This window comes from Prosopis cineraria, unplaced genomic scaffold (assembly GCF_029017545.1).
Source record: "Prosopis cineraria cultivar Desert tree isolate PC_DT_omini unplaced genomic scaffold, ASM2901754v1 PC1269, whole genome shotgun sequence".
Classification (NCBI taxonomy): Eukaryota; Viridiplantae; Streptophyta; class Magnoliopsida; order Fabales; family Fabaceae; genus Prosopis; species Prosopis cineraria.
This window is the reverse complement of record NW_026556594.1, coordinates 9001-33955: the sequence shown is the minus strand read 5'-3', so window position 1 is coordinate 33955 and position 24955 is coordinate 9001. Positions and strand designations below refer to the sequence as shown.

At 32.2% G+C, this 24955-nt stretch overlaps 1 protein-coding gene and 1 pseudogene across 1 annotated transcript; both read right to left on the bottom strand.

Moving 5' to 3' along the window:
• Positions 1-223: 223 nt before the first annotated feature.
• Positions 224-7223, bottom strand: LOC129299716 (protein PIR-like; annotated as a pseudogene).
• Positions 7224-22527: 15304 nt separating this feature from the next.
• LOC129299717 (GDSL esterase/lipase At5g33370-like) lies at positions 22528-24463 on the bottom strand. The gene is made up of 5 exons (XM_054938179.1): positions 24167-24463; positions 23926-24053; positions 23590-23832; positions 22955-23207; positions 22528-22873 (listed from the first exon to the last, which is right to left on the bottom strand). The coding sequence occupies exons 1-5, from the start codon at positions 24408-24410 to the stop codon at positions 22641-22643; spliced, it is 1101 nt and encodes a 366-aa protein (XP_054794154.1). The 5' UTR covers positions 24411-24463; the 3' UTR covers positions 22528-22640.
• Between the last annotated feature and the right edge of the window lie 492 nt (positions 24464-24955).

The following is a 24955-nucleotide window of genomic DNA, read 5'->3' as shown; positions in this document are numbered from 1 at the left end:
AAAGCACTTTGGATCCTATACACCAAAAATAAGGGAGATAGTTAGAACTATGCCAACTGCCAGAGGAGATAAAACTTCTTGAGCCACATTAAAAAATTATATGAAAGAAACGATTGAGCAGCAATGCCATAGAATGAAGAATACTATGAAATTAACTTTATCAACCAACAATGCTATATAATGAACGTTGAGCACCTTAAGGGGGAAAAGCAAAACAAACAAACAAACAAGAAACAAATAAGGTTGCCAAAATGATGGATGTGTAATCACATAAGACAAGATCCAAAATGATTGTATACAAGAAAAAGTTGGCATGGCCTTTATGCCTTTATTGAAGGGAAAATGGTTTTTAAAAAAATGATTATAGCAGTTCGGAAAAAGCCACTAGAAACACCAAAGAATAATACTTAAGGAAATTATAAAATGGGATCTCATGGTAAATGATATATCTAGACAATTAGTTTTTCATAGAGCCCAATGTCATCATGCAATTCATTTAGTCAACCTTACAAGATAAGACTTATCGATGTTCATAATTCAAGAAAAATTGTTTAGCAGAGAAAATAGGAATTGTTTGTACAAGGGGTATTAAGTAATTTATTTATATTAATTGGTGGATTTCCTTGGCAAAGCCATTATAATTCTCTGAAAATGCATCAGTTGTATAAAGCACCAACTGGAATTGTTTATTTTCCTGGCAGCCACAGTTAAGAAAGATTATGTTGGCAGAAAAAAGAAGGCTGTCTCCTTCTAGCCAAAGACAACCGAAGTGATTTATTTGCATAGTGAATAGAATTTGTGGCAGCTATCTATCATCAGGCTGGACAAGTATTTCAAGGGACTAGATCAAGGAGTGATTCACTCCCCATTGAGACCAAGTCAACTTCCTTTCACGCTCAAATTATCAAACAGACCTTTTAGTGTCCCTTCTTGGCCTTGTCCTCGAGATGTTGTAAATTTTTCAAATTCTTCCACTATTAGTTTACTTGTGTGAAAGTAGAGTAGAACCAAATATGCCACCTCACTTCACCCTTTTTATGTAAAACAAAGTTAAGGTTATGAGAATTGATGGCCGCAAGCACTATATGTTTTTAAAGCTGGTAAATAGACAAAGAAAGAATTATTTCTCTAAATATATCTATTTAGAAATATTATTAGAGAATAAACTACAACAACAAGAAGCCTTATTGAACTAAGCGGTTAGATAGATTGCACAACACCATTGTGCTCTATCAACAACAAAGCATTTGGATTATAAGAAAATAAAATAAATGAGAAAAAATGTTAGCTCAAAAGATAGACCCAACATTATGCACCACAAGAACAAAAACTTATTCGAGCTATTAGCCTCTAAAAAAAAAGGGAGGGGCCTAGATAGCAAAAATAGTCAAAGGACTTAAAGACCATTACCTTTTCATAGTCAGAAAACGATGCTGAAGAGTCATGTGATTCAACATGCATTATGTCCTTGCAAGGGCGAGAAAATTTCCATGCACATTGCTCCCAGATACGTGCAGTCCATCTGCTTAAGAGCTGAAAACCTTCAACAACCATATCATACATATTCCCCTTGACTTCTTTGCTCCAATCAACATCTGAACCATCAGTTGACTTCAACAATAGCAGCTGCAAAGGCAGATATAATCAATAAACAAACAGGCTTTAAACGCTATGCAACAGAGATGGTAACAAAACAAAAGACAAATGTTCAAAAATTAACTTTAGGAGGATTATGATGAGATGGATTAGCTAAGATGCCAATACCTGATTCATGGCTGAAGCAAAACGAACAGTGAAATCATCATGCTCAGCACGGATAACCCCAATATGATTGATGATCAAATAATGTCTCTGATAGGTATTATATGTCAAGGACACATTCCAAAGGCACATCATGATGAAAATTCAAGCAACGGCTCATAAACAATTTCTAGAATGCATCTTCTTAGTAATCATATTCCTAAGCAATCACTACCAACTCGTAATTGCAAGATTATACACTGAAATAAATTTTCTTATCACTCAACAATAATAAATAAACAAAAGATTTGCACAAACAGCAAAAAAAAAAAAAAAAGTTAGACCAACTAGCTTAAAGCAACTACAGAAGCCATGTATTTCAGCTCAAGCTCAACAGATATTATTAGTAGGGGGAAAAAGGATAGGACAGAAATTTAGGAGAGGATCAGGAACCCCTCCAAATAGAAGGGGGGAATGGGAGAGAGAACGAAGCTGTCTCTTTTTGTGTATCATTAAGAAATTCTATTCAAACCTTAAGGATGGAAAAAATCACAGTGGGAAGCAGGCATCTAGTATGTGGACAGATTGGGAGAGCCTCTGACCTCTTTAAAGTAGCAAAGATTTCTTCTTGCTATTTCACTGCTTCTATATCATCATTTTCAGTGCTGTAAGTAGGATTTGTTAGTTATTTTTGTCAATTTTCCTATTCCATACTTCATAGAAGGGGGTCGTACTGGCTAATCCTTAGTTATATGAATAATACTATTTCTGAGTCCCATCATCCTCACATCGCCATCAATTCATAAAATGCATCTCAACTCATACACTGAGCAATTCTGGAGTAAAGACAATGAAATATACTAATGAAATAAAAAAAATGCGTAGTAGCATACTTCTATTGTTTAAGTTGCAGAAAGCCACCCAGATTATTCATGTCAAGAATAATTCATTGATTCACATTGAAAGTGGTAACTGGTGACAAGTATAAACAGAGACATCACCAGAAAACACCAACATTTTCATAGATGATAGATCCAGGAAATGAAATGCTTGATAGAATAACAATCGTCAGAGGATCTGTAAATCATTTAAGGACATCAAATTATCTGTAGGATATTCTTGTGCTTCACGTGGTGGAAGTTCATGAGGTGCTGGAAGTGTAAGAAGACGACTCTGAGAAGAAAATTTTGAAAATATGTTGTTAACTCCTTCATTATTGCAGCAGGAGACAGATGCAGATCTGGAAATGCAGGAATGACTGCATCATTCTGCAAAGTTTGAAAAGGAAGAGTGATGCATGTAAACTTCTTAAGAAGAGATAAATGAAAACAACCAAATCAATTTAATGTTATAATCAAGCATATTTAACATAAAAATACCTTGAATATATTGATCAGTCTATTGATTTTCACCCGCTTGTACAGAGACTCACTATCCTTCTCTGATGATGTTGCCAGGACAACAAGAACTGGCAAAACACGAAGAAGAACATGACGCTCTGGGAAGAGAAGTGCAAAATCCAATTCCAAAGACTCTACAACAAAGACTATAAGAACTTGAAGAATGTCTTCTACACTATATCAAGTCAAGGAACTGAAAAAGAATAAATATCCAAGGAAATGTAACAAAATGGTACCAATTGACACAAGCTCTTCGCAAATGTCTATAACAGTACCTTCCAGGTAAAACTTATTTTACTAGCCTAGCCTGCAAATAATAAATTTAAGGAAGACATGGGTTAATATGCTTTTTTCTGTTAATCCCCCATCTCTACTAATATACCCCATCAGTTTTTTTAGCAGATACAACACTCAACCAGAAAACTCTCCTGTTTGTATTCCCTCTTGCTTTCTCTTTCTCACATCACATCACTAATAGTTCAATTCGTAAAAGAAAGAAACCAGCCAGACCATTATTTGTCAATACAACCAGTTAACATTCTGTAAAGGAAAAAATTGAAACAGTGATAAATTTAGGCCATTCATTGCCCAAAGATACATTTACTACATCTAAATAGTGAAGCCCGGGAAAAGGTTGTGGTTTAAACAGGCATCAGCATGTGCTGGAAAAAAAAAAGGAGTACAAAAATAGGATACTTGTTCACACGGAACATCTCAACATGCAAATTCAACAAGATAGCCCATCTTGTGCTCAAGAAAATCTGCAGGTAAAATGAGGGGGGGAAACAGGGGTCAATAGCAGCCTATCTTTTGTTTGGAATTTTCAGATCAAAAGACATGCAAAGTTGAAAACAATTAGCAAAAAAAAGTCAATAATACAGAAAATCATATGGCATGCTGTCTTTCATAAACATAGAAGTACCAAGAATTATGCACCTGTAAATCATCTAACTCCTCCCTCATTGAATCAGTGTCTTGCCACTGACCACTGACTTGTGTGAAAGTTCTGACATATTGAGAAAAAGGACCAAAATTCAAAAAAAAAAAAAAGGTAATTGCATAAGTAATTTGTCAATTTTGAAAATGTATTATAGCTGAGCATGGAACTGTCTCCATGATACTCCAAAAAAATAATCAAATACTATTGAAGATGTGTAAACAGAGTCCAGACAGATATTCCTCCTTCACAGACCCCTTTGGAAACCGAAAGCTTCTCTCAAGGTTAAATATCATCTGGTCAGCTCTTCTTAACAAAAAGTCTGGACCTAGGCTTTAAAGATATCCCTTTCATCACCCCTTTCTCCTTTGAGTATAGATATATAGGCATATAGAGTTCACAGATGCCCTGGGGTGGCAATCAGGTTTTCTTCTCACAAGATTTCCTTCTATCAGGAAAAGCTTGAATATTGTAATAACTTTTTTTGGTCTCTTCATACCCTCTTTGCTAAAAATTTCATTTTGATGATGAATATCAAAATATCTTGGAGCACAAAAGCAATAGGACAGGACAGCAAGATTTTTTTGGGTACCATTTCTCAAACATTGAATTTCCATCAGGTAAGAAGATCACAGAAAAATGCAGAATTCTTGCAACGTTAAACTAACCTGAGGTTACTGATAACTACATTTTCCTTTTTCCCCTTAAAGAAAATGAACAAACAAATGGCACTCTAACTTCAGCACATAGTATGGGTGCATAGCACTTTTTTGTTCAATATTTTCATAGGAAATAGAGGAACTGCCGTCAGGGAAATTGAACCTGCTAGGGGGTATTCAGCTCAGTACTGCACCCCGGGCATGACTGGGCAAAACATATAAATCACAATGATTTTTGAGTCAAAAGAACTATATAATTCTTAAGTTTTGTCCTATAATGGCATAAAGTTTAAACAAAGAGAGTATCATTTATTCTCAATATGCATAAATCAATAAGTACATGTTCCAATTCCCTCCCAATACCTCCAAGGGAAAGTCCAGAAGCAGATTCCAAATCGCTAGAATCACCATACATGAAGACAAATGTGAAGAGGAATGCATGAGATATAATTCATCTTTGATAGAATAATAATTTGACCAAACCAAAGTTATTAAAAAATGGAAGATCTAGAGCTTGTTTAAGAAAGAGAGAAAAGAAAACATAATATACACACTTTCATAAACACATGTATGTGTAGAGAGACAGAGACAGAGACAGAACAAGCATACCTTTTATACCATGAAAAATCATTAGGTATGCTCGCTTTAGCATTTTTCAGATGGTCAAGTTGAACCAAAACATCAAGTAACTTCAACATAGACCTAGAGTAATGAACAAAAAGATTACAAAGGAAAAATACAATGGATTGGCCCCAGTGACGAATGGCAAAGTTGCTTGAAGACATAACTAAAACTTATATAAAAAATAAGGCGACCAATTCCAAGTGACAAACCACTCAAGTAGAGATGTAACACACCACAAATGAGAAATTGTAGGGCCATTTATGCGCCTCTCAGGCCGAGAGAAACGTTGCATGTCAGCTGCTAACTGCAAAATAATTAAAATTCATTTCAATGTAGGTCAGCCTAGATCTGGCTAAATTCCTAAACCAATCAAAAAACAAGAAAAATTGATTCCGTACTTTGGAAGAAGCTGATGCCTGCCATCTCTGAATTTCACGAAGACGACTCATTTCCAAGTCCAGAACTTGGTATGTCTCCAAATATAGGTCAGCTTGACTTTGCTTCATAGAATCCGGAAGCTGTAACATTATGCAAGGACTGCTGTTTAATTCAAATTAATTGTAGTGGTACTTCATCTTCAAATGCCAGCCATTCTTTCCTTCTAGCAAAATCTCTACTTTTATAGGGAAGAAAGGATGTATGTAATGTCCAATGATTGACTTCAACTCCAAGTAACTAAGAGCAGATTTACCTGAGGAAGTGCCTTAACACAACTGCGATATGTGTAAAGCACGGATGCCATCTCCTTCCCCTCTTGAATGAGGCAATTCTGCATTTGTTTCAGTATTTGCAGTTAAGGCCCATCGTTAGAGATGAAAAACTAAGGAACAGACCAAACGCCTAATAACAGCATACCAACTGATTGAGAGCTTTCGTGTCCTCTGAAAGTGATAAGCGGTATGCAGAAACATCACTATACTCTACAAAAGAAGTGTAGAAATTAGTATCTGCCAATGGCAAAAATGAGTAAGCCCAAAACTGAATCACAGGTTTATTTCTTAACATATAAAATCATACATGGAAGGGAAAAATCAAGAACACCAGTACCTACAGGACTATCCGTTGCACCTCTTTCAGTTGAGATCCACACTCCAGGACCTTGCACCTCCGGTTGCTCATCCTACACAATTAAGAAACAAGAAAAGCAGCTTACATCTATGAAAACAAGAATATTGTGTCGGTGAAAATGTTTTAATTTGGCAACTCTTCCAAATTAAAAGCATATAAATTTAATAAATAAGTAGTTTGCATCGGCCATCATTTACTAAATATACCAAAGAAATGAAGCAGAGAAGTTCACGTCACGATTAAAATGATAATGATAATTTAAAGTAAACTCGAATTCTTCCAGCCAAATTTAAAATTTATGAATTTCCCGTCAGCATGAATTAAGTTACCCATAGATTCCAAGATTAATTACCATAGATAGAATATCCATAAGTGCATTTCAATTTCATAAATATGATGCTTCATCTACTAAGCAAATGTAGAAGAAATTAGATTTGAATGAATACATTCACGTCACATGTGTTCGAATTCAAGTACCTCCAGCGAGAATGTCGATAGAGCAGCAATGGCTTCCTCAACGGGTACAGCCATCATACAGTCTTCTACAAATCTTGGAGAATACAAGAGTCGGGTGCAAGTGATAGAAAATCAAGCAAGATTAATCCATTTCTCTCTCCCCGTGTCTGTAATTAGGAGAAGGGTCGCCGATGGAGCTGCAGGTTAAAACCATGCGAGGCGGAGCAGGCGTAACCCGTGTGTGGACAAGAATGCCCTCCGTCGATGCCCTTGCCTACCTCCTTTCACCGGGAGTAAAGTCGCTCAGTCACTACTCTTGCGGTCTTGCCCTCGAAGCCAGTACGAGATTATAATTATTTTTTTGGTAAAAGAGATATTATTACTGTAGTCGTCGTATAGAATTTTTATTGTACAGAATTTCCATTATATATAAAGATAATTAGATACAAATATATGCATATAAATGGTTTGATAGAAACTTTATATGATCCCAATATAGAACATTAGCAGGTGATATTTTTTTCAATTATACTCTTACTTTATTAAATAATTAATAAAAATAATTTAAATAATTATATTTATTATATGTAAGTGCATTATTGGAAAAATGTTGAAATTTTTAAAAAAATAAAATTTAATTATTTTTTTTAAATATAACTTAATTAACAATAACAATGACTTATATTTTAATCAAAGAGAAATAAAAAGATAATTTTTTAGCCTCTATTTTGCTGTTACCCGATCATCAAATTTGTTGCTAGAACAAGTCAGGTGGCAATGGTTAATTGGTAGGGGCCATCGGTTGCTTAATTTTCAGTCTATACTGTCAGACTCAGAATCGATAATGAAATCCATCAACTTCCACAGGCCACAGCGTCTTGAAGCCCAAGCAATTATAAAATACTCCTAAGAATTATTCGTGTCCTTTCTGCATTAGACGAGGCAGGCAGCGAGTGCGCAATTCATAACATCACAGAAAGAGAGGGGGCAGGACGAGGGTCGGCCCGCAATAGAAGGAAAAGCTGCATGGCTAGAGCAAAACGCGTAGCTTCAAAAAACACTTCTCAGACCTCGGATCTGTAATGAGACATGATTGTTTTTTGCCCATATCATTACAAAGGCATACCTTACGCGCTCTGGGCTCTGGCTATAAAGCACCTGGCGCCATGTGCCCCCCTTTTTCACGAGTGAACTTCACCAGAGCCACAAAGCCAGACTGCCAGAGAACTCAAACTGGAAGGTATGAAAGAAGACGAATTCTTAATCCACTTCTTATAAATACCGTCTCCCGTCACTGGACAGCCAAAGTAAATAGAAAAGGAAGAGATCTAGGGGACCAGGGAGTATTTTATACAATTATACTACTCTTCTAGGGGGCAGGATGTAGACCTCAGTGGTTGTTCATCATGAGTGCAAGAAAACCAAGACAGCAGGAGTCAGAAAATAATCAAAATCTAGTTTGAATTTTCCACACTTGAAAGGTCCATCGTTCTGAACTATGGATTTGCGAAAATATGTCATTGGCTTTCCTAAACAATTTCTGGTCAAAATTAACAGGAGTCTGAAAACCCCTGCATCAATCACTAGGTCAATTAGCAATAGCATTTGCCCAAAAAAAAAAAAACAGACCTAGTACAACTTACTTGAAATGTTTTTGGCTTCACCCCAGATGCCTCCATCTCATAAGAGATTCCAAGGCTCTAGAAATTAGAACGACGACTCTTTTAGCATCCTTTCTCGGTTAGAATAACGTAACCCTAATCAGTAGCTCTGAGGCCACCTCTGGCACCCTTTAAGTACACAAGGTTCGCATCTTCCTAATGGTTGTTCCAAAGAACTTCTACACGAAATCTCAAGGAACATAACCATTGGGCATTAACACAAGGGAGACTAGCCATGTATGATTAAATACAACAATAAGCAATTCAAATGGCTTCGTGATTAAAAGAACTAATCACAGCATAAATGATATGACAATTCAGTATTTTCTATAGCTGCAATTATTTCTGCACTGCCTGCGGCACACCCTTACGACCCAAGTAATTTTATCAATGCCGCGAGTGCTTAATGAACTAAGCAAAGCTCAATAGTCAATTCGCTCCGTAGTGAGCAATTACGAAGATGATAGTACCACCGTTTATCCAAAAACATCAATGAGAAGATAAATAATTCAGTTTAAACAATCAATATTCACTTGATAGTGATAGTGAGTAAATTCTACAATATCAAGCCAGAAAAAACAAAATGGCAAATAAACGGTGGCACCTGCTTATCTACTTTGATAATCAAATGATGTCGTGACTAATTCCATCGTTCACGCGTTGACCCTCCTCTAGTCCGCACACACAATATCAAACAGAGAACAATCGACGCTTCAACTGATGGGAACCCCAGGCAAAAGATTGAAAGACCCATGTGATGGTCTGCTAAAATTTAAACGTTACTTACCGTGAGACTTATTACTGACTTGCCTTGCCCCTCAAGCATGTGCGCACCTTGAGAGTTGAGAGCGCTTGCAAATTTAGAGTAAGAAGGCCCCCAAAACACCCCCACCCAAAAAAAAAACCAACAACAACAACAACCGATGTTATATTTGAGCATCATCATTTTATAGTTTTCGTGAAACATTTTGAAATTCATCTTTTTATCCAGAGTAAAATATAATGACATCCCTTCTATTTCTTTAAAATTATGGAGATCTTTTCTCTATTTTGGAAACCTACAATTTAATTTAATTTAATTCCAAAACTCTTAGAAATATTTTGTTAATGATTCTAAAATGCTTAATTTTTTGTATTTGTGTTAAAAGTCTTTAAATTGTTAATTTGCCCCTATAATCTAATCATCCATTCTCTCTTCCAATTTTAAAAACTTTAAATAATTAAGTATGTGAATATATAAATAAATAATTTAAATTTTTTTAAAATTAATGAAATTTAAAAAATATATAAATTATATCAAGTTTTTTTAATTGCATTTTTGAAATATTATTTTAAGTTTTAACCAATTTATATATTTATTTTTAAAAACACTAAATATATATGTTTACAAGATGGACAAAATTAAAAAATATATATGCATTAATTTTTTTGCTTATTTGGATGTATTTTAGATAGTATTTATATTTAAATATAAGTATTTTGATCCAATATACGTAATTTAACAATCAACTTATAATTGGATGGATGAAAATAAAATCTTAAAAATAAATGAAATGTTTGTATTTTATAACTATTTATATTAAGAGAGATTCATATAAGTTTCAAAAATAAATAAATGTATTGTAATTAAGATAAAATATATGAGAGATTAGAGTATTTTACTTTTATATGTATGTAGTTTTTTTTATATTTATACTTATAAAGTTCTATATATATAATTTAGACAAATTTATCATTTGGTTCATATATTTTTAACCCAATTATAACTTAGTTATTAAATTTTAACTCATTATAATTCAGTTTGTATGACTTTAATTTGGTTACAACTTAATTCCTAAATTTTCACTCTTGTAACCCAATCATTATAATTTTGATTATTTAAACTATCAGTCCCTATATTTTAAATAATAAAATTACAAAAATTGGAACCATTTTAAAATTTTAATCTTTATACTCTTTATAGAGATTAAAAGTTTTAGTAATTTAAAATACTTATAATAAATTTTGCCATAATTTTAATATTTATAATTTTATTTTTAAAAATACAAGGATAATATTGTTGATGATGAAAACGATAATAATTGAGTTGTAAAAGTTATAGTTAAGAGAATAAGTTACAACTTATTTAAAATTATAAAAATTAAATTGTAAGTCAAAATTTAGAAACTAAACTATTAATAGGTTAAAATTGTAGAAATTAAATGATTAATTTCTCTTATAATTTATAACAAAATGTACTGTTCTGCTCGCCCCAATAAATTGAATGGCTCTATATGTATTGCTAAAAGCATGCATTTTTCTCACCACTATAGTTATAATTTTCAATCTTTATAGCATGAACATTCTATCGAATATATAATGATTTTTTGACTAAAAAATATATAATTATTTTAAAAATCATAATATTATTCTTATAATTAGTATCACTACCTTTCAAAATAATTATTTATGATTTTTCAAAAATTGAAAATTAGCGATAGTTTTAACAATAATTAGTATCAGTACCTCTAAATGTGTTCATTCATGCTTATTTTTACAGGTTGTTATATTAAAGACCAAGGTATGGGCATGGGGTCGAGTTTGTGGATGGACCTTATTTAGTTTGTGAAGTAAGATTCAATTAAATATATTTAAAGCCACTATTCATGAACAGTAATTACATTTTTATTTTATTTTATGCGTTTAAATGTTATGTGGGATTCACAATATAAAAAAATAAAATAAGTATGAGGTTTATGGGAAAAAAATAACAATAAATGTGAGACATGTAAAAATAATATGAATGAGATCCTATCATTTGATACTTATAATTTTTATATAGGATAATAATGTAAAAAATATTTATCCCATAATAAATTTATAGTATGATGAACTAATAAAATATCCGTGCGATGCACGGGTTTTTTACAATAATGTTTTTAAATGAGTGTCAATGTCAAAAAAATTTTTGAAATAATAACTTGTAAGAGATATCTTATCTATGTTATTCTATATGTAGTAAAATTGTATGATTATTATCTTAATATTAAATATGCATATTAGAGCAAAGCAAATAATAAAAATTAAAAGCATATCATGTAAATGGATACAGTAGAAAATTGATTTAAAAATCATAGATTGAGTTATTGAAGATCTCCCTATAAATGACTTTAGAAGTTATATATGTGAAGTGACTAGAGCCGGGAATAAGAGTCGGGCCTGGAGGGCCGGGCTTGAAAGTCCTGTTTAAATAAGGGTTCGGGCTTTAAAAATAAATTTTTTTTAAAGTAATCGGGCTTGAGGGCTTGGCCCTGATAAGCCCTGTAAAATAGGGCTCGGGCCCGGGCTGCCCTTCAAGCCCTGTTATATTATTTTTATTATTATTTTTTAGTAAAACATGTGTTTGAAATCAATGACCTGCTCACCTGATCCTACACACATTATATTATTATTAATTTTAATTTATTCTAAAATTAATTTAATCTAATTTAATAAATATCAATGTATAGTATAAAATTTATGATATTTTTTATTTTTCTATAATTATTATGTTTGTATATTTATAAAAAAATGAACTATTTTTTAAATGAAGATTTAAATTTTATTACTAGACTTCTAATGTATGTTATTTAATTTTTAAAAAATTATGATGATTTTAATTTTTTTAATTTTAAAATATTTTAATTTATTTATAATATTTAATTTTATTTTAATTTTTTTATTTTTTAAGAAAGGGCTTACGGGCCTGGCTCTAAGCCCTGAGTATAAAGGTCGGGCTTGAGAAATGAGAGTCAAAATGGAAAACCGGGCTTTAGGGCTCAGGCCCTAAAGGGTCGAGCCCATAAGGGCCAGGCCCGCCCGTATTCCCAGCTCTAGAAGTGACTATGTTAATCAAGAACCAGTATTTTTAAACCCTCCATACTTCAACATGAGAAACAATTAACCTATAATCAGCCATGAATAAAAATAGGATGAAGCAAATATAGGCCAACATGGCAGGCTCTAGCTTTGGCTTTTTTTAATAGTCATTGCAAAATGAGAAACTACCTCCTTCTCATAGCGAATGACAACTTGAAATTGGATGGACACATAACAATACTTGATATATATATTTTCATTTCATTCCTACATTTGAGCCATCCATTTCTTGAGCCTCAATAACATATTTTCTAGTTCATATAACTATAAGATGTATACTATTGCACAACTACATATATTTATCAATATTTTATATTAAAATAATTGGATTTAAAAAATCAGCAGAGTACATGTCATTTGAATTCATATTTCCATCTTTCACAATACTATCAAAGCCCCAGTATACAACTTCCTCTTCAAGGAATAAGGATAACATATACCTGTTATTTCTTCAATCATAGCCAACGTAGGAATTAATATGGCCCTATTTTTAAAATATGAAGAATTATAGATATTGGTCTGGTAAGGAAATATAGGAAAGTTAAATCAATAATGAACTTTATTAGATTATTTGAACCATTCGATAACAAATTAGTTGGAATCTTAATATCCATAGATCTCTCATTAATTCTAATAGCAGACCCATCACCAATTACAATAATTCAGTCAGCAAAATTCTAAAAAATATTATAGATGCTCCATTATTTGTTTTCAAAAGTTTCATGTTTTTTATTAGTGTAAGAAGTTGAAATTGTCTCAAATGTATGAAGAGTTAACGGTAGTAAAAACATGATCTCTTAACTCATTTGGAATAACAGGAAAGATTTGCATGAAACCTCTACCAAACACAACTTTTCCTCTAAACAGAGTAGTTAATGAGTTAATTATTTAACTTTAGAATATCTTTTAAGCAATTATTAGGAACTTTAAAATAAAATTTGTGCACCATTAAAGCCTCATCACATGTAATCAATGACATGCAAACCGATATATAATTCAGCCAAATTGCTCCCTTGTTTTATGCTACATATTGTGTCCTTTGTTGGCTTCCTGCACAAGAGCAATAAAAAAACTATCCTGCTTGATGCTATATTGAGAGTAATTTTACCTTTAAATTATAGTGAAGTAGATAGAACTTCAAATAGTGATAGATTTATTTATATTCATTGGGGATAAATTTTATTTTTCAATTAATTATACGGGATAGAAGTTAATGGTAAATTTATTTTTTAATTTGATTTCAAATTTTCCCTCACATTATTTAAAATAAAAACACAAGCATGAGAGACCAGCATACTCATTTCCAGGACAACATATTTAAAATAAAATAAGTTATTATTTATATATTTAATAGGTATACATAAAATAAAATTTAAAATAAAATAAATTATTATTTAAATTTAATTTAAATAAATAAAAAATTATAAGTAGAATAAAATAAATTATTATTTATCTTTCTCATTTCTATTTTATTTTTATCTTTTAAAAATTAAAATATCTTGTGTATCACATGAAGAATAAATCTAATTTTTGTAAAAAAAATTAATATTTTTATTATTTTATTAATTTTGATACAATATAAAATATTTTAAAAAATAAAAATTCCATAGAAATTTATTGGGAAATGATTTAAAAAAATCCTCATAAAATATCCAAGTGACAGAGGGATTTCATGAAAAACCATAATTTTTCTTAAATCTTTATGGACTTTTATAACATTAATATTTTTTAATGAAATGACTAAAATAATTTCAATTTAAAATAAAAAATAGCTCTAACCCCAAAAAAATAAAATATTAATGATTATTTTAATTTAAATAATGATTATTTTTTCCTTAGCAATGAGTAGAATGTAATAGACAATTAAAATTTTTCTTGTAAAAATTACAACTCCAGTGGATAAAAAAATTGCATAGAGGAGGTTGTAATTACTCTTTTCATTATAGTCATTGTCAGACAAAAAAAAAACCATTACATATTTCGGTTAATCAAAAATTTGTTTAAAAAAAGTTATTGTCACTTGTTTCATTCTAACCATTGCTTAAACTAAAATTGTAACTAATGTTTACTTTTTTATTTTAAAATGTAGTATTTTAATTATTTTATTAAAAATCATTAATGTCAGAAAAATTCTTATGAACTTTAAAAGAATTATAGCATTTTGCATGATCTCATAATCGTTTACATAGTTTAGGAGATTTTCTTATTATTTTCCAAATTTATATCAAAATTATTTATCCTTTTTTTAAGGGAAGTACTTATAGAAAAATAGATATCAATATTATAATCTCATATTAACTACAAAATAACATGTATTGTTTATTAAAAAAAATTATCATGTTTTTAAAGGGAAAACTAAACCCCCTGTCCTTGTAATGCCATTTAACATATTTTTAAACACTATTAACATTTATTAAACGGTTTTAAATTTAAAGGACCAACGGATCTAGTGGAGTAAATTTACAAGACTCAATAAAAAGCAATATATATATTCATATATATAGAAACCTCGTTCGAAACTTAAGAAAATTATATGATTGGCGATTATTTTTTCCTTTTTTTTAAGGCAAAGGTGCATATTGAATCGTCTAGCTTTATGTACATATTTCATACTGATCCTTTAATTTTATAAGATATCATTTTATTTTTATTTTTTTTCCAATCTTTCTCGTAACAATAACTTTAAACCATTAATAAATGTAAGCTGACACACCATTCTCAAGTGTTTTTTTTATTCAATCAATTGTATTTAAAATTAAAATAAGTTAATAAGACACTTTAAATTAATATATCAATATCTACAGTTGTTATATTAGCACTGACTGTTAATTGCTTTGACATTTTGGGTGCAAAAAACTGTTTTTGAAAGAGCTGATCCAATTGAATTTGATAAGGTTAAATTACACATAACTTCCCTAAACTTTGAATTATATATAAATAACCTTCTTAACTTTTAAAACTCAATAATAAATTTCCTTGAGCTTATAGGTTTATACAAATAACCCTTAGTCATTAATTAGATACCCTTTTAAATTTTATTTTTGTGTATATTTAAACCCTCAAACTTTGATCAATGTGCAGATAACACCCCTAAACTTTAAGTTATGTGTAAATAATTAATGTATAAAATTAATCACCTAGAGTTGTGAGTGTAAGTATAAAAGTTGAAGGGGGTTCATTATGAAATTTTAAAGGTGGATAAGATTATGTATACATGATTTAAAGTTTAGATGAGTAATGGATAATTTAGCCATTTGATAATGTCTAAATCTAACAAGTTAGATAGTCATATCAAAAAATTTATAAAATTGCATGATAAGATTGAAATCTTGCAACGCCAAAACAAGAAAGTGACAAATCAAGATGAGTCAGGGTACAAATTATTTTTGCATAAAACATACAAAATCTTAATATCAAAATCTTTAATCCCTTATAAATAGCGTCGGTCATTGACTGTTTATCTACAGTAATATAAAATCAGACACTTAATGCCCCATTTGATATGCTTGAATTGAAGAAGGTAGAAATGGAATTAATGATGGAAATGAAATTTTGGCTTGTTTGGTATGATGGAAGCTAATTTTACATGGAAGCCATTTCCACATAAAATAATGGACTTGATTTTCATGACAAAACTTTAGTTTTGCAATTCTATGTCTCCCTTTTCTTTTTTTACCCCTCCTTCTTTTTTTTACCTATTTTCACCCTTCCCATCGGACTAAGGTCGCGACCTCTTTATTATCGACAATAATGACCTCGGTAGATAGTGGTCGAAGATGATGCCGATGACAAGGATGGGATGGTGTGAATCTCTGGCTAAAGCTTGTCAGATCTTCTCCATTTCTTTTATGGTCCAAGTCTTATCCATTTTTAATGTCTTCGACTTGCTCATTCTCTATCACATCAGTCTGCTACTTCAATCTGAGACCATGTCCCTCAAATATATGGATGGTGAGGATGAACCAAACCACCTTCCTTCAATTTGTGAAAAGTGAGGAGTTGAACCAAACAACCTTCCTCGGATCTGCAGACAATGACAATGAAGACAAACCAGACCACCTTCCTTAAATATGTATACGGCAAGGCATATTAGTAATAACTCCTAAAGAAATGGGTAAAGTGGTCAAAGTAGTTTGAATCAAGGTTGAGGATAATCGATGATGTTGTTGTCTTGTTGATATATCATATATTTGAATTATGTAAAATGATACTTGAAAAAAAGAAGTCACTTTGATTCGCACAACAAGAACAGATGAGAGGGAGAGAGCAAAACATCAACGGTTTAAGAGTTAATAGGGGTTGCAATGCGTTCTTTTTTTTTTGGTATGAGGGTATGTTAGTCAGTTTATATTTTAAATATTAATATTAAATAAAATTAATTTATCAATTCCATAGTCCTGCCAAACATATTTTAAATTTCATATCCATCTTCCTTTCCATATCCATTTCTAGATTCATTTTCATTTTCATTTCCATCAAAATCATTTCCAACATATCAAACGGGGCATACATGCTTGTGGGTCTCTAAATTTTGTTGCTTTGTATGGAATATTTTATTGGACTTTTGATTTGTTTAGTGTAAGACCAGAGGCAAAGATGAAAAAATTAAAAAGTTGCTACAATAAATCATGAGCTACTTTCTAATCCTGTTACCCTGGGTTTTTAAGACATTTTTCTTTTGAAAACTTAATTAAAATAAATTTCAATTTTATCTCTTTTATTTTTCACTCTATTTATTTTTTTTTGCCACCAACTTCATCTTATTTCCTGTAAATTCAATTCTACTTCCTCGTGCCATGATCTTAAAATTAAATTATTTCATATATAATTATACCGATTCCCTCACAAATTATTTTGGACATCATTGCCATGCACTTCTTGCTTCTTCCATATCCTCCTAAAACCTTCTATCATTCCCTCCACACAATAATTAAATTAAAAAAATGAATGTAAACTTGCGCTTATCCTACTCCCATAGATATTTTTAAATAGACCACAACAACTTGCTCAAAATTCATATATATTATTTTCCTTAATTTTCATTACTACTCTTTTCAAACCTCCCCAAAGTGTTGACAATTTCATATGAATAGGTAAAAAAAGTTCTTATTGCTTCAATATTTTTGTTATTCTATTTAACTATCTCACCTCTCCATGCCTTTTGCAACAACTCCTGCAGTGATCAAAACTACCATTGCACAAAATCCCACTGTGTATCCAAGATGAAATTGTATGAGCTAACATCACGACCCAATAGAAATCCCCTCCACTAGTGCGAGACATCTCACATTCACTCCTCTTGTCTCAAATATACAGTTGCTAATAAAAACTCTAAAGCTCGAAGTGGAAACACTATAAGCTACTCAATCTAACCTTTTGTGATTTCTATTCAATCTTTAGGAATTTGTGTTTCAATTAGCAATGGCTTTATGAGGTTGTCTTTCATTGCCATCATACTTGAAGAAGGCACGATTAGATTCTTCGATCTCTGAAGTGTGGGACTAGAGTTTTTTATTTGAGTTTTCAATATGATCTTTTCCTCATCTATTTTCGACATGTTGCCTAGTCTTTTAACTCTATGATATGTGACCTCCTCTCTTCAAATTCTTAAAGACAGAGGAGGATTTGGTAGAGTTGATTCAGTTTAAGGATTTTGTGATTTAGTCTGAATTTTCTTTGTGTTCTGTTTGCACTTGCTGAATTGCACTGGACGATTTGATTTGACTTTGGTGTGATTGTTGTTTATGATATACTCTTGAATACTATTAATTTGCTTAAATTCTTCTAGAATTTTTGAACAAGTTTCTTTTAGCTTATGCCATAGACTTTTTTCTATAAACTCAATGAAAGGATCACCTCAACCACTACTACTTTAAGGCCTTTAATAGTACATAGCTAGCTTAAGAAAACTAGTTACCTTTGTAGATCTTTATGTGGCAATCTCATTATTGGTCTAGGAGTTTAGTGGAATCCTAGTCATGGAAGCTCCCTTGCTTTGACTTTGCAATTATCCATGGATCAAAAATGTCTAATCTTCTAGCTTGGGCTCTCCTCTTATGCCTCCAAATGTCTTCATCGATTTCTCTCAAATCCTCATAACACTTTTGTTGGTTTTAGCAATCATCTAGATAGAAGACAGTTGATGGTATATAGATATCAATTGCACACGTTAAGGGATCCCATAAATGTCTCAAAGCTGGTTAAAATTAAAAGCAATTGCATTTTAGAATAGTTGATAGATAGAATAATTGAGAGTTCTCTTGGAACTGTGGGGTTATGCTAAAAAGAGATAAACATCCTTTAGTAAAGATCAAATTCCACAAGCGACGCTTGATGCTCATTGTGCTTTCTTGGAAATCTTCTAGAAGCATATCTAGAAGATTAGGATGCTAGATATTTCTAAAGAAAAAGTTTCGAGGCAAAAATGCTTCAAAAAAATTTTAAAATACCAGGCGCTCATTGAAAAAAGTTTCAAGATATTTTTACCATTTAACCTTGTTTTATATGTATAAGTTAATAAATTATAGAATCTACATAATAATTTATAAAATCACAAATCTTGAAATACTAAATTATTTCTTATATTTTTAATATACAGGGGCTATGTTATTTATGTTTCCCATATGTACAGGGTGAAAAATTACAAAATGAAACAAGTATTATATAAATTTTAATTTATGTATGCAAAAGAAATAATTATTGTTTAATTTATTATGTCCAATAATTTAATTTTCTCACATTAACTTTCTTCCTCATTGGTTGTTAGTTCATTGATCTCCAGTGTTTGGTGTATAGTTTTCACATATCATTTTGACTTTCCTTTGCATAATAATTGAATATAATTCTTTTACCTATCAATTTCTATAATAATAATTTTTTTGGGTGAAATTCTATAATAATAATTTTATTATTATAGATCATGAAATATGTTACTTATAGATGATGAAGTAATAAATATCTTTCACACACTAACACATATTTGGTTGTTGTTAAGCAATAGCCGTCTTTGTTAAAGAAGTGAAGTGATCTAACTGTCGTTATTACTCAGGTAACTTTCTCTCAAGTCCCTTTGTTTTTCCTTTAATGTTTTTACATTTTATAAAATTTTATATAATTATGGTTTGCAGTATAGAAGATTAAAGGCAATCTACATTAACAAAAGTAATAAAATAACATGTTACTCAGGTAACTTTCTCTCTCGTTTAATGCCTCTCAAATATTACTATAATAATTAGTAAATTACTTCGACAGCAAAATATAAAAAGGTGTTTATTATTATTTTTTTAATTTGAGATGACATAAAATAGGAAACAAAATTTTTTCTCTCAAACGACAAAGATGATGAAATAGAAGAAGTAATATTTATCAACTATGTGCGCTTTTAAATATAACTGAAATTCTTTTGTTTTTATTTTTGAAGATTGTTATGGAATTATTGTTATTAGCTTTTAATGCTTTATGATAAATTTTGTACTATTATAAACATTTTTGTTATGTTAATTGAGTTATCTAGTTGAAAAGAACTATTGCTTTTTATTGATGAAAAATAAAAAAAATAAAAAAGAAGTAAAGTGAGGCACAAACTACCCATGGATCCAGTCTGGCCCTATTTAATTTTAGGTTAAGTGTATAGATTATTTCAAATTATGTGTTGTTTAACTCAATCATTTTAATAAAAAAAGACTAAAATTTAGGTTAAGCCAAAGTCCTATCACATCCTTCCTTTATGTGGCCTTATTTTGCACTTGTGCCTCTGCTTGCCCTACATCTACCATTATATTTTTTTAGGAAGAATTATATCTAAGGATAAGATGAAAAAGTAACTTATAAACAATGACCAATACTAAATGAGTTATTTTTAAAATGAAAATATAAATTTGTTATTTTTTTAAACAAGACTTATTATTAATCCTTGTTTGCAGATAACTTTCTTCTCATATCCTAGATGTGATTCTCTTTTTTTTTTTTGGACAGCTACATCATGCCTAATTCCCTAATCGATCACCATAGAATTATTTTAATTAAGCAGTTAGTGATTTGCATATATAATTTTCGCATAATGTTAGTGATTCTATAACAATAGAGTGATTAGATTCGAATGAGTACCTTCCTTACATTAGCATTTAAAAAATATTTATTTTTATTGTAATTGCAATTCATCGCATCAACAAATCCCATACATGCATAATTTGTTCAATTAATTTGTTTCTTTGCAGGCGTCGTGTTTTTTCCTAATTCTAATTTGCTCATTTAATTTACATTACATTTTTCATAAATTATAAAATATTTTTTAAAAGACTCAATATTCTAAAATATAAAATACTTTTATAAAAATAAAATTTCGTTAACGATATTTTTTCAATGTTATCATGCTCACTATACTATATTTTTTTAATATTATTTTATAAATAGAGTATCAAATGAAAAATATTTTTAAATATTTATATTTTTGTTTTAAAAAAATAAAATTGTAAAGTATATTTAACAAATTTTATTAATTTATGTTGATTTGTCTAAAAATATTTTATAAATTGGAATAAGAGACTATAGTTTTCAAAGATAAATGGATAAATAACTTAGGTTGTGCTGGATATATTTAAGGGTAAGGCTATAAATTTAGCCTTAAATTATTTTTACAGGAGCATTTGGTAACCTAGTAAAATAAATTAATAACTTTTAAAAATGGAGCATCTAGTAACCTACCATTAACTTCAGCTAACAGACATTATGTGGGACCCGCAATGACATGTGGCGTGACATGTCAGCATGGTAAAGGTATAAATTTAGCTACGAATTATTTTTAAAGAGCATTGGGTAGTCTCTACAATAAATAAATTGATCATCCAATACTTTCCCTTCAGTTTTGACCAGACACCGTTTATTTTCATACTTATGAGGCCCATAAAGCATTAATCTCTTTATCTTCTTGCTTTTGTTCTTAATCTCAATTCAAGAAGAAGAAGTTCAAAGAGTTTTTATCTAAAGATATTCATGAAGATGATGCTAACAAAATAGAATAAATAATTCATGATTAAATTAAGCTAAAATCAAGCTTTTTACATGCATAGTAAAATTAGTTTTTACTTTATTGGCATCGTTCTTATGAATGTTTTTAAATAAAAACTCATTGAGCCTCTTTTTTTTGAGCTTATATTGAGAACAAATGCAAGAAGATTGAAGAGATTAATGTTTTATGGGCTTTATAAGTATGAAAATAAATAATGTTTGATCAAAATCGAGAGGAAGGTGTTGAATGGTCCGTTTTTTTATAGTAGAAGCTATCCAACACTCCTCAAAAAATAATTCACGACTAAATTTACACATTTATCATGCTGACGTGTCGTGTCATGTGTCATTGTGGGCCCCACATAACGTCCGTTAGCTGAAATTAATGGCGAGCTATTGGATACTCTATTTTTCATGATTTATTTCGCACTATTAAAAGTTTAAGCTACCAAATGCTCTTAATAATTTATGGTTAAATTTGTTATTTTATTCTATATTTAAAAATAGGGGCGCGTGACAATGACATAGCGGCGTCAACAATAGAGGGGTGAGAGAGGGTTATCGTGTTCGTGCGTGCGTTCAGGGGTCTTTCGCTTGCGAACTGTAACGTAAAATTTTCAGAGCGCAGGCCCCTAATTGCCCTCATACTACACTTATATAATTGATAGATACTGCAACCGCAAAAATAACTAGTCATCAGTGTATTAATAACAATATTTTAAAAAAATTATATAATATATAAATAGTCATGAATTGGATGATTAGCTCCTTAAGTTTGAACCTATTCAAATTAATCCCTGTTAGCAACTTTGCACTCACCCTTCCACTAGCCAGGAGCCAGTAGGAGTTAATTTTGGTTCGGTTTGCCGTCTAAACGAATTATATATACAAAATTAAATTAAATATAATTTAATACAGTGACTTGATAACAATAAAGTGATTAGATTTGAATGAGTACCTAGTGATTTGCATATATAATTTTCCGTTGCCCCACTCGGCGCTTGATGTTGGGAACGGAAAATTAATTCGTCCGAATATGGGAGCAAATGTAAAAGAATAAACTTGTAAAGTATCCAATGGAAGGAGAACAAGAATACTTTATTAGCGCAAGGGATGGAGATTAGGAATACATGCGGGAATTACGCGAAGAAAACAGAGGACATAAATAAACATGATGGACGTGGCGGAGATATCAAGTGGTGGAATCGAGGGCCATGATGGTGCTGAGATTCATGGGGTGCATGTACTGAGTGGAGCCTGCCAGAATCTGCTGGACTATAATTCTGCTGGCCTTCTCCGATGGATGGAACGGATCCCAGAAGGCGTAGAGGTCTCGATTCGGGCACAGGCTTGAAAGCGGGGTGCACAGTCCAATCCCGTTGTATGGGCCTTGTCCGCAGCATGCTACCTTTGACGTTACAAATCCTGCAGGCCCAATCGGAACATGTTGACTAAAACAGCACACTCGATAATTACTTTCCGACAGTGACATCTGCACGCACTTACCATAAGCTTGAGGGTTGCTAATGAAGTCCATGTGCATTTGATAAGCATTCGCTGCCACGAACACGTCAGCACCAACCTCCCGGTTAAGACCTGTGATCATGTCAACTAGCTGCGGATTAAATAAGGATGCTGCTCTCTGGAGTTCCTCGTCGCAGTCCCCATCTCTGCTTCTCATGGCTAATTCTGCCGGAACACACCCCATCGGTCCCGTCCCCGTCACGATCACCCTCCTTCCTCCCAAATCATACACCCTCTGCCTTGACCAAACACAAACAATTAAATCACACTACAAAACAATAACTATTTGTTTCATGTTCATTCTAATATATATATATATATAGATAGAGAGAGAGAGAGAGAGAGCTGATCAACGTGGTACTTAATTAATTAAATGAGTGTGACTCGAATCAAAACCGCGCGCGCATTTAATAAGTAATTTACACAGACAAATCCGGGCATGCCACACCAACCCAACCCGACATCCATGTGATCAGTTGTCACTTTGCATGAACACCACCATCTATAAGTCACGTAAGAGGCGTGTATATGGTAACGGCCACGCACAGAGACTAACATGAACATGTGTATTATGCAACAGGAATCTAATCCCGAATAATGAGGGAAAGAAAACCCACCCTGAGAATTTTACGGTACTCGGAAACGAGATAGCGAACGTAATCAGGGAGAGAAAATTGGCGAGATCTTGCAGAGTAGGGAACCAGATAGTAATTGTTGACAAAATCGTTGCCGCCGAGAGTGATGAGCAGGAGCGCTCCGTTTACCAGTCGGCGGGCTCCTTCTTCACCGATATGCGCTCCCAGCCTTTGCTGGTAATGTTCAAAAAGCTTGAGTTGCTTGTAGATGTGGATGATGTGCAGCTGCCATATATACAGTACCCGCACATGTGGGTATATTAATCTCACGTCCTAGACACCACAATAGAAATGATGGACGCATAATTAATTACTCACAAACTGAAATCCTGTGTCATTGAGAATCCCGATACCAGCCGACGCAAAATTCGCACCAGCCAGCAGCTTCTCTCCAGTCAGTAGAGGGTTCAAATACGGGAGAGTAGGCTCTAAACCAAGCTGCTCACCTGCAAGATAAGCTCGTACAATTATATATGCATATATACCGAAACTAAGCATATTAATTGGAGTCGTTTACATATAAAACGGGACAGAGAGTGATGGTATCGAGGATGTATACTGATTAAGTCAGGGATGTTAAGGCCATTGGAGAAACGTCCAGTAGGTCTGCGAGTCGGGTAGTCGATGCCGTAGGGGGGAGCGTCTGCGCGTGCGGTGGTTGCCAGGAAGTCATTGTTGCCGCTATCCACCAGTGAATCCCCGAATACAAAGAAAGCCCTCTTTGGCTGTGCAGATACTGAACCCACTGCCACCGCCAAGCCTGCTATTGCACAATAATAACCAAACACCCAACGGCTAGCCATGTGCCCTTTTTCAGTTTTCTGTAACGATGCACCTACGTGGGATCGATTTACTCCTACCTTGCAGTGCATTGGCAATGAAGGGGTGCGTGGCTTTATAAAAGGTCTGGGTACGTTGATTTTCATCTCTGCAAGCCACGATCATAAATGCCTTCTTCTACCACCACTCCAGATTTAAAGCAGCCGCCGAATCAAGCTCGGAAGCAAGTACCCTCCAATAACTGCTCCGCCCAATTCCATATCGTACCTTTTCCTTCGCTCGTAAAATTTTTCATTCTTCGTATCAAAATATGGGCTTCGCCAGCCCCACTCTCACTAATTACTAGCCGTCTTTACAGCCCAGTAATAAAACACAGTTTACATAAATAGTCTTCGCCATTCGTCCTGCATCCAGAGCGCTGTCACAAGCAAATACTAGTACTATATTTATCTTCAGATTTACCACCGCCTTGCATCTCTATATTTTGCATGGAGCCAAGTGGCATCCGAAGCACTTGATATGCTTCACTCTTGTGTGGCAGAGTAGGTGAGAAATTAATGTGAGGGAT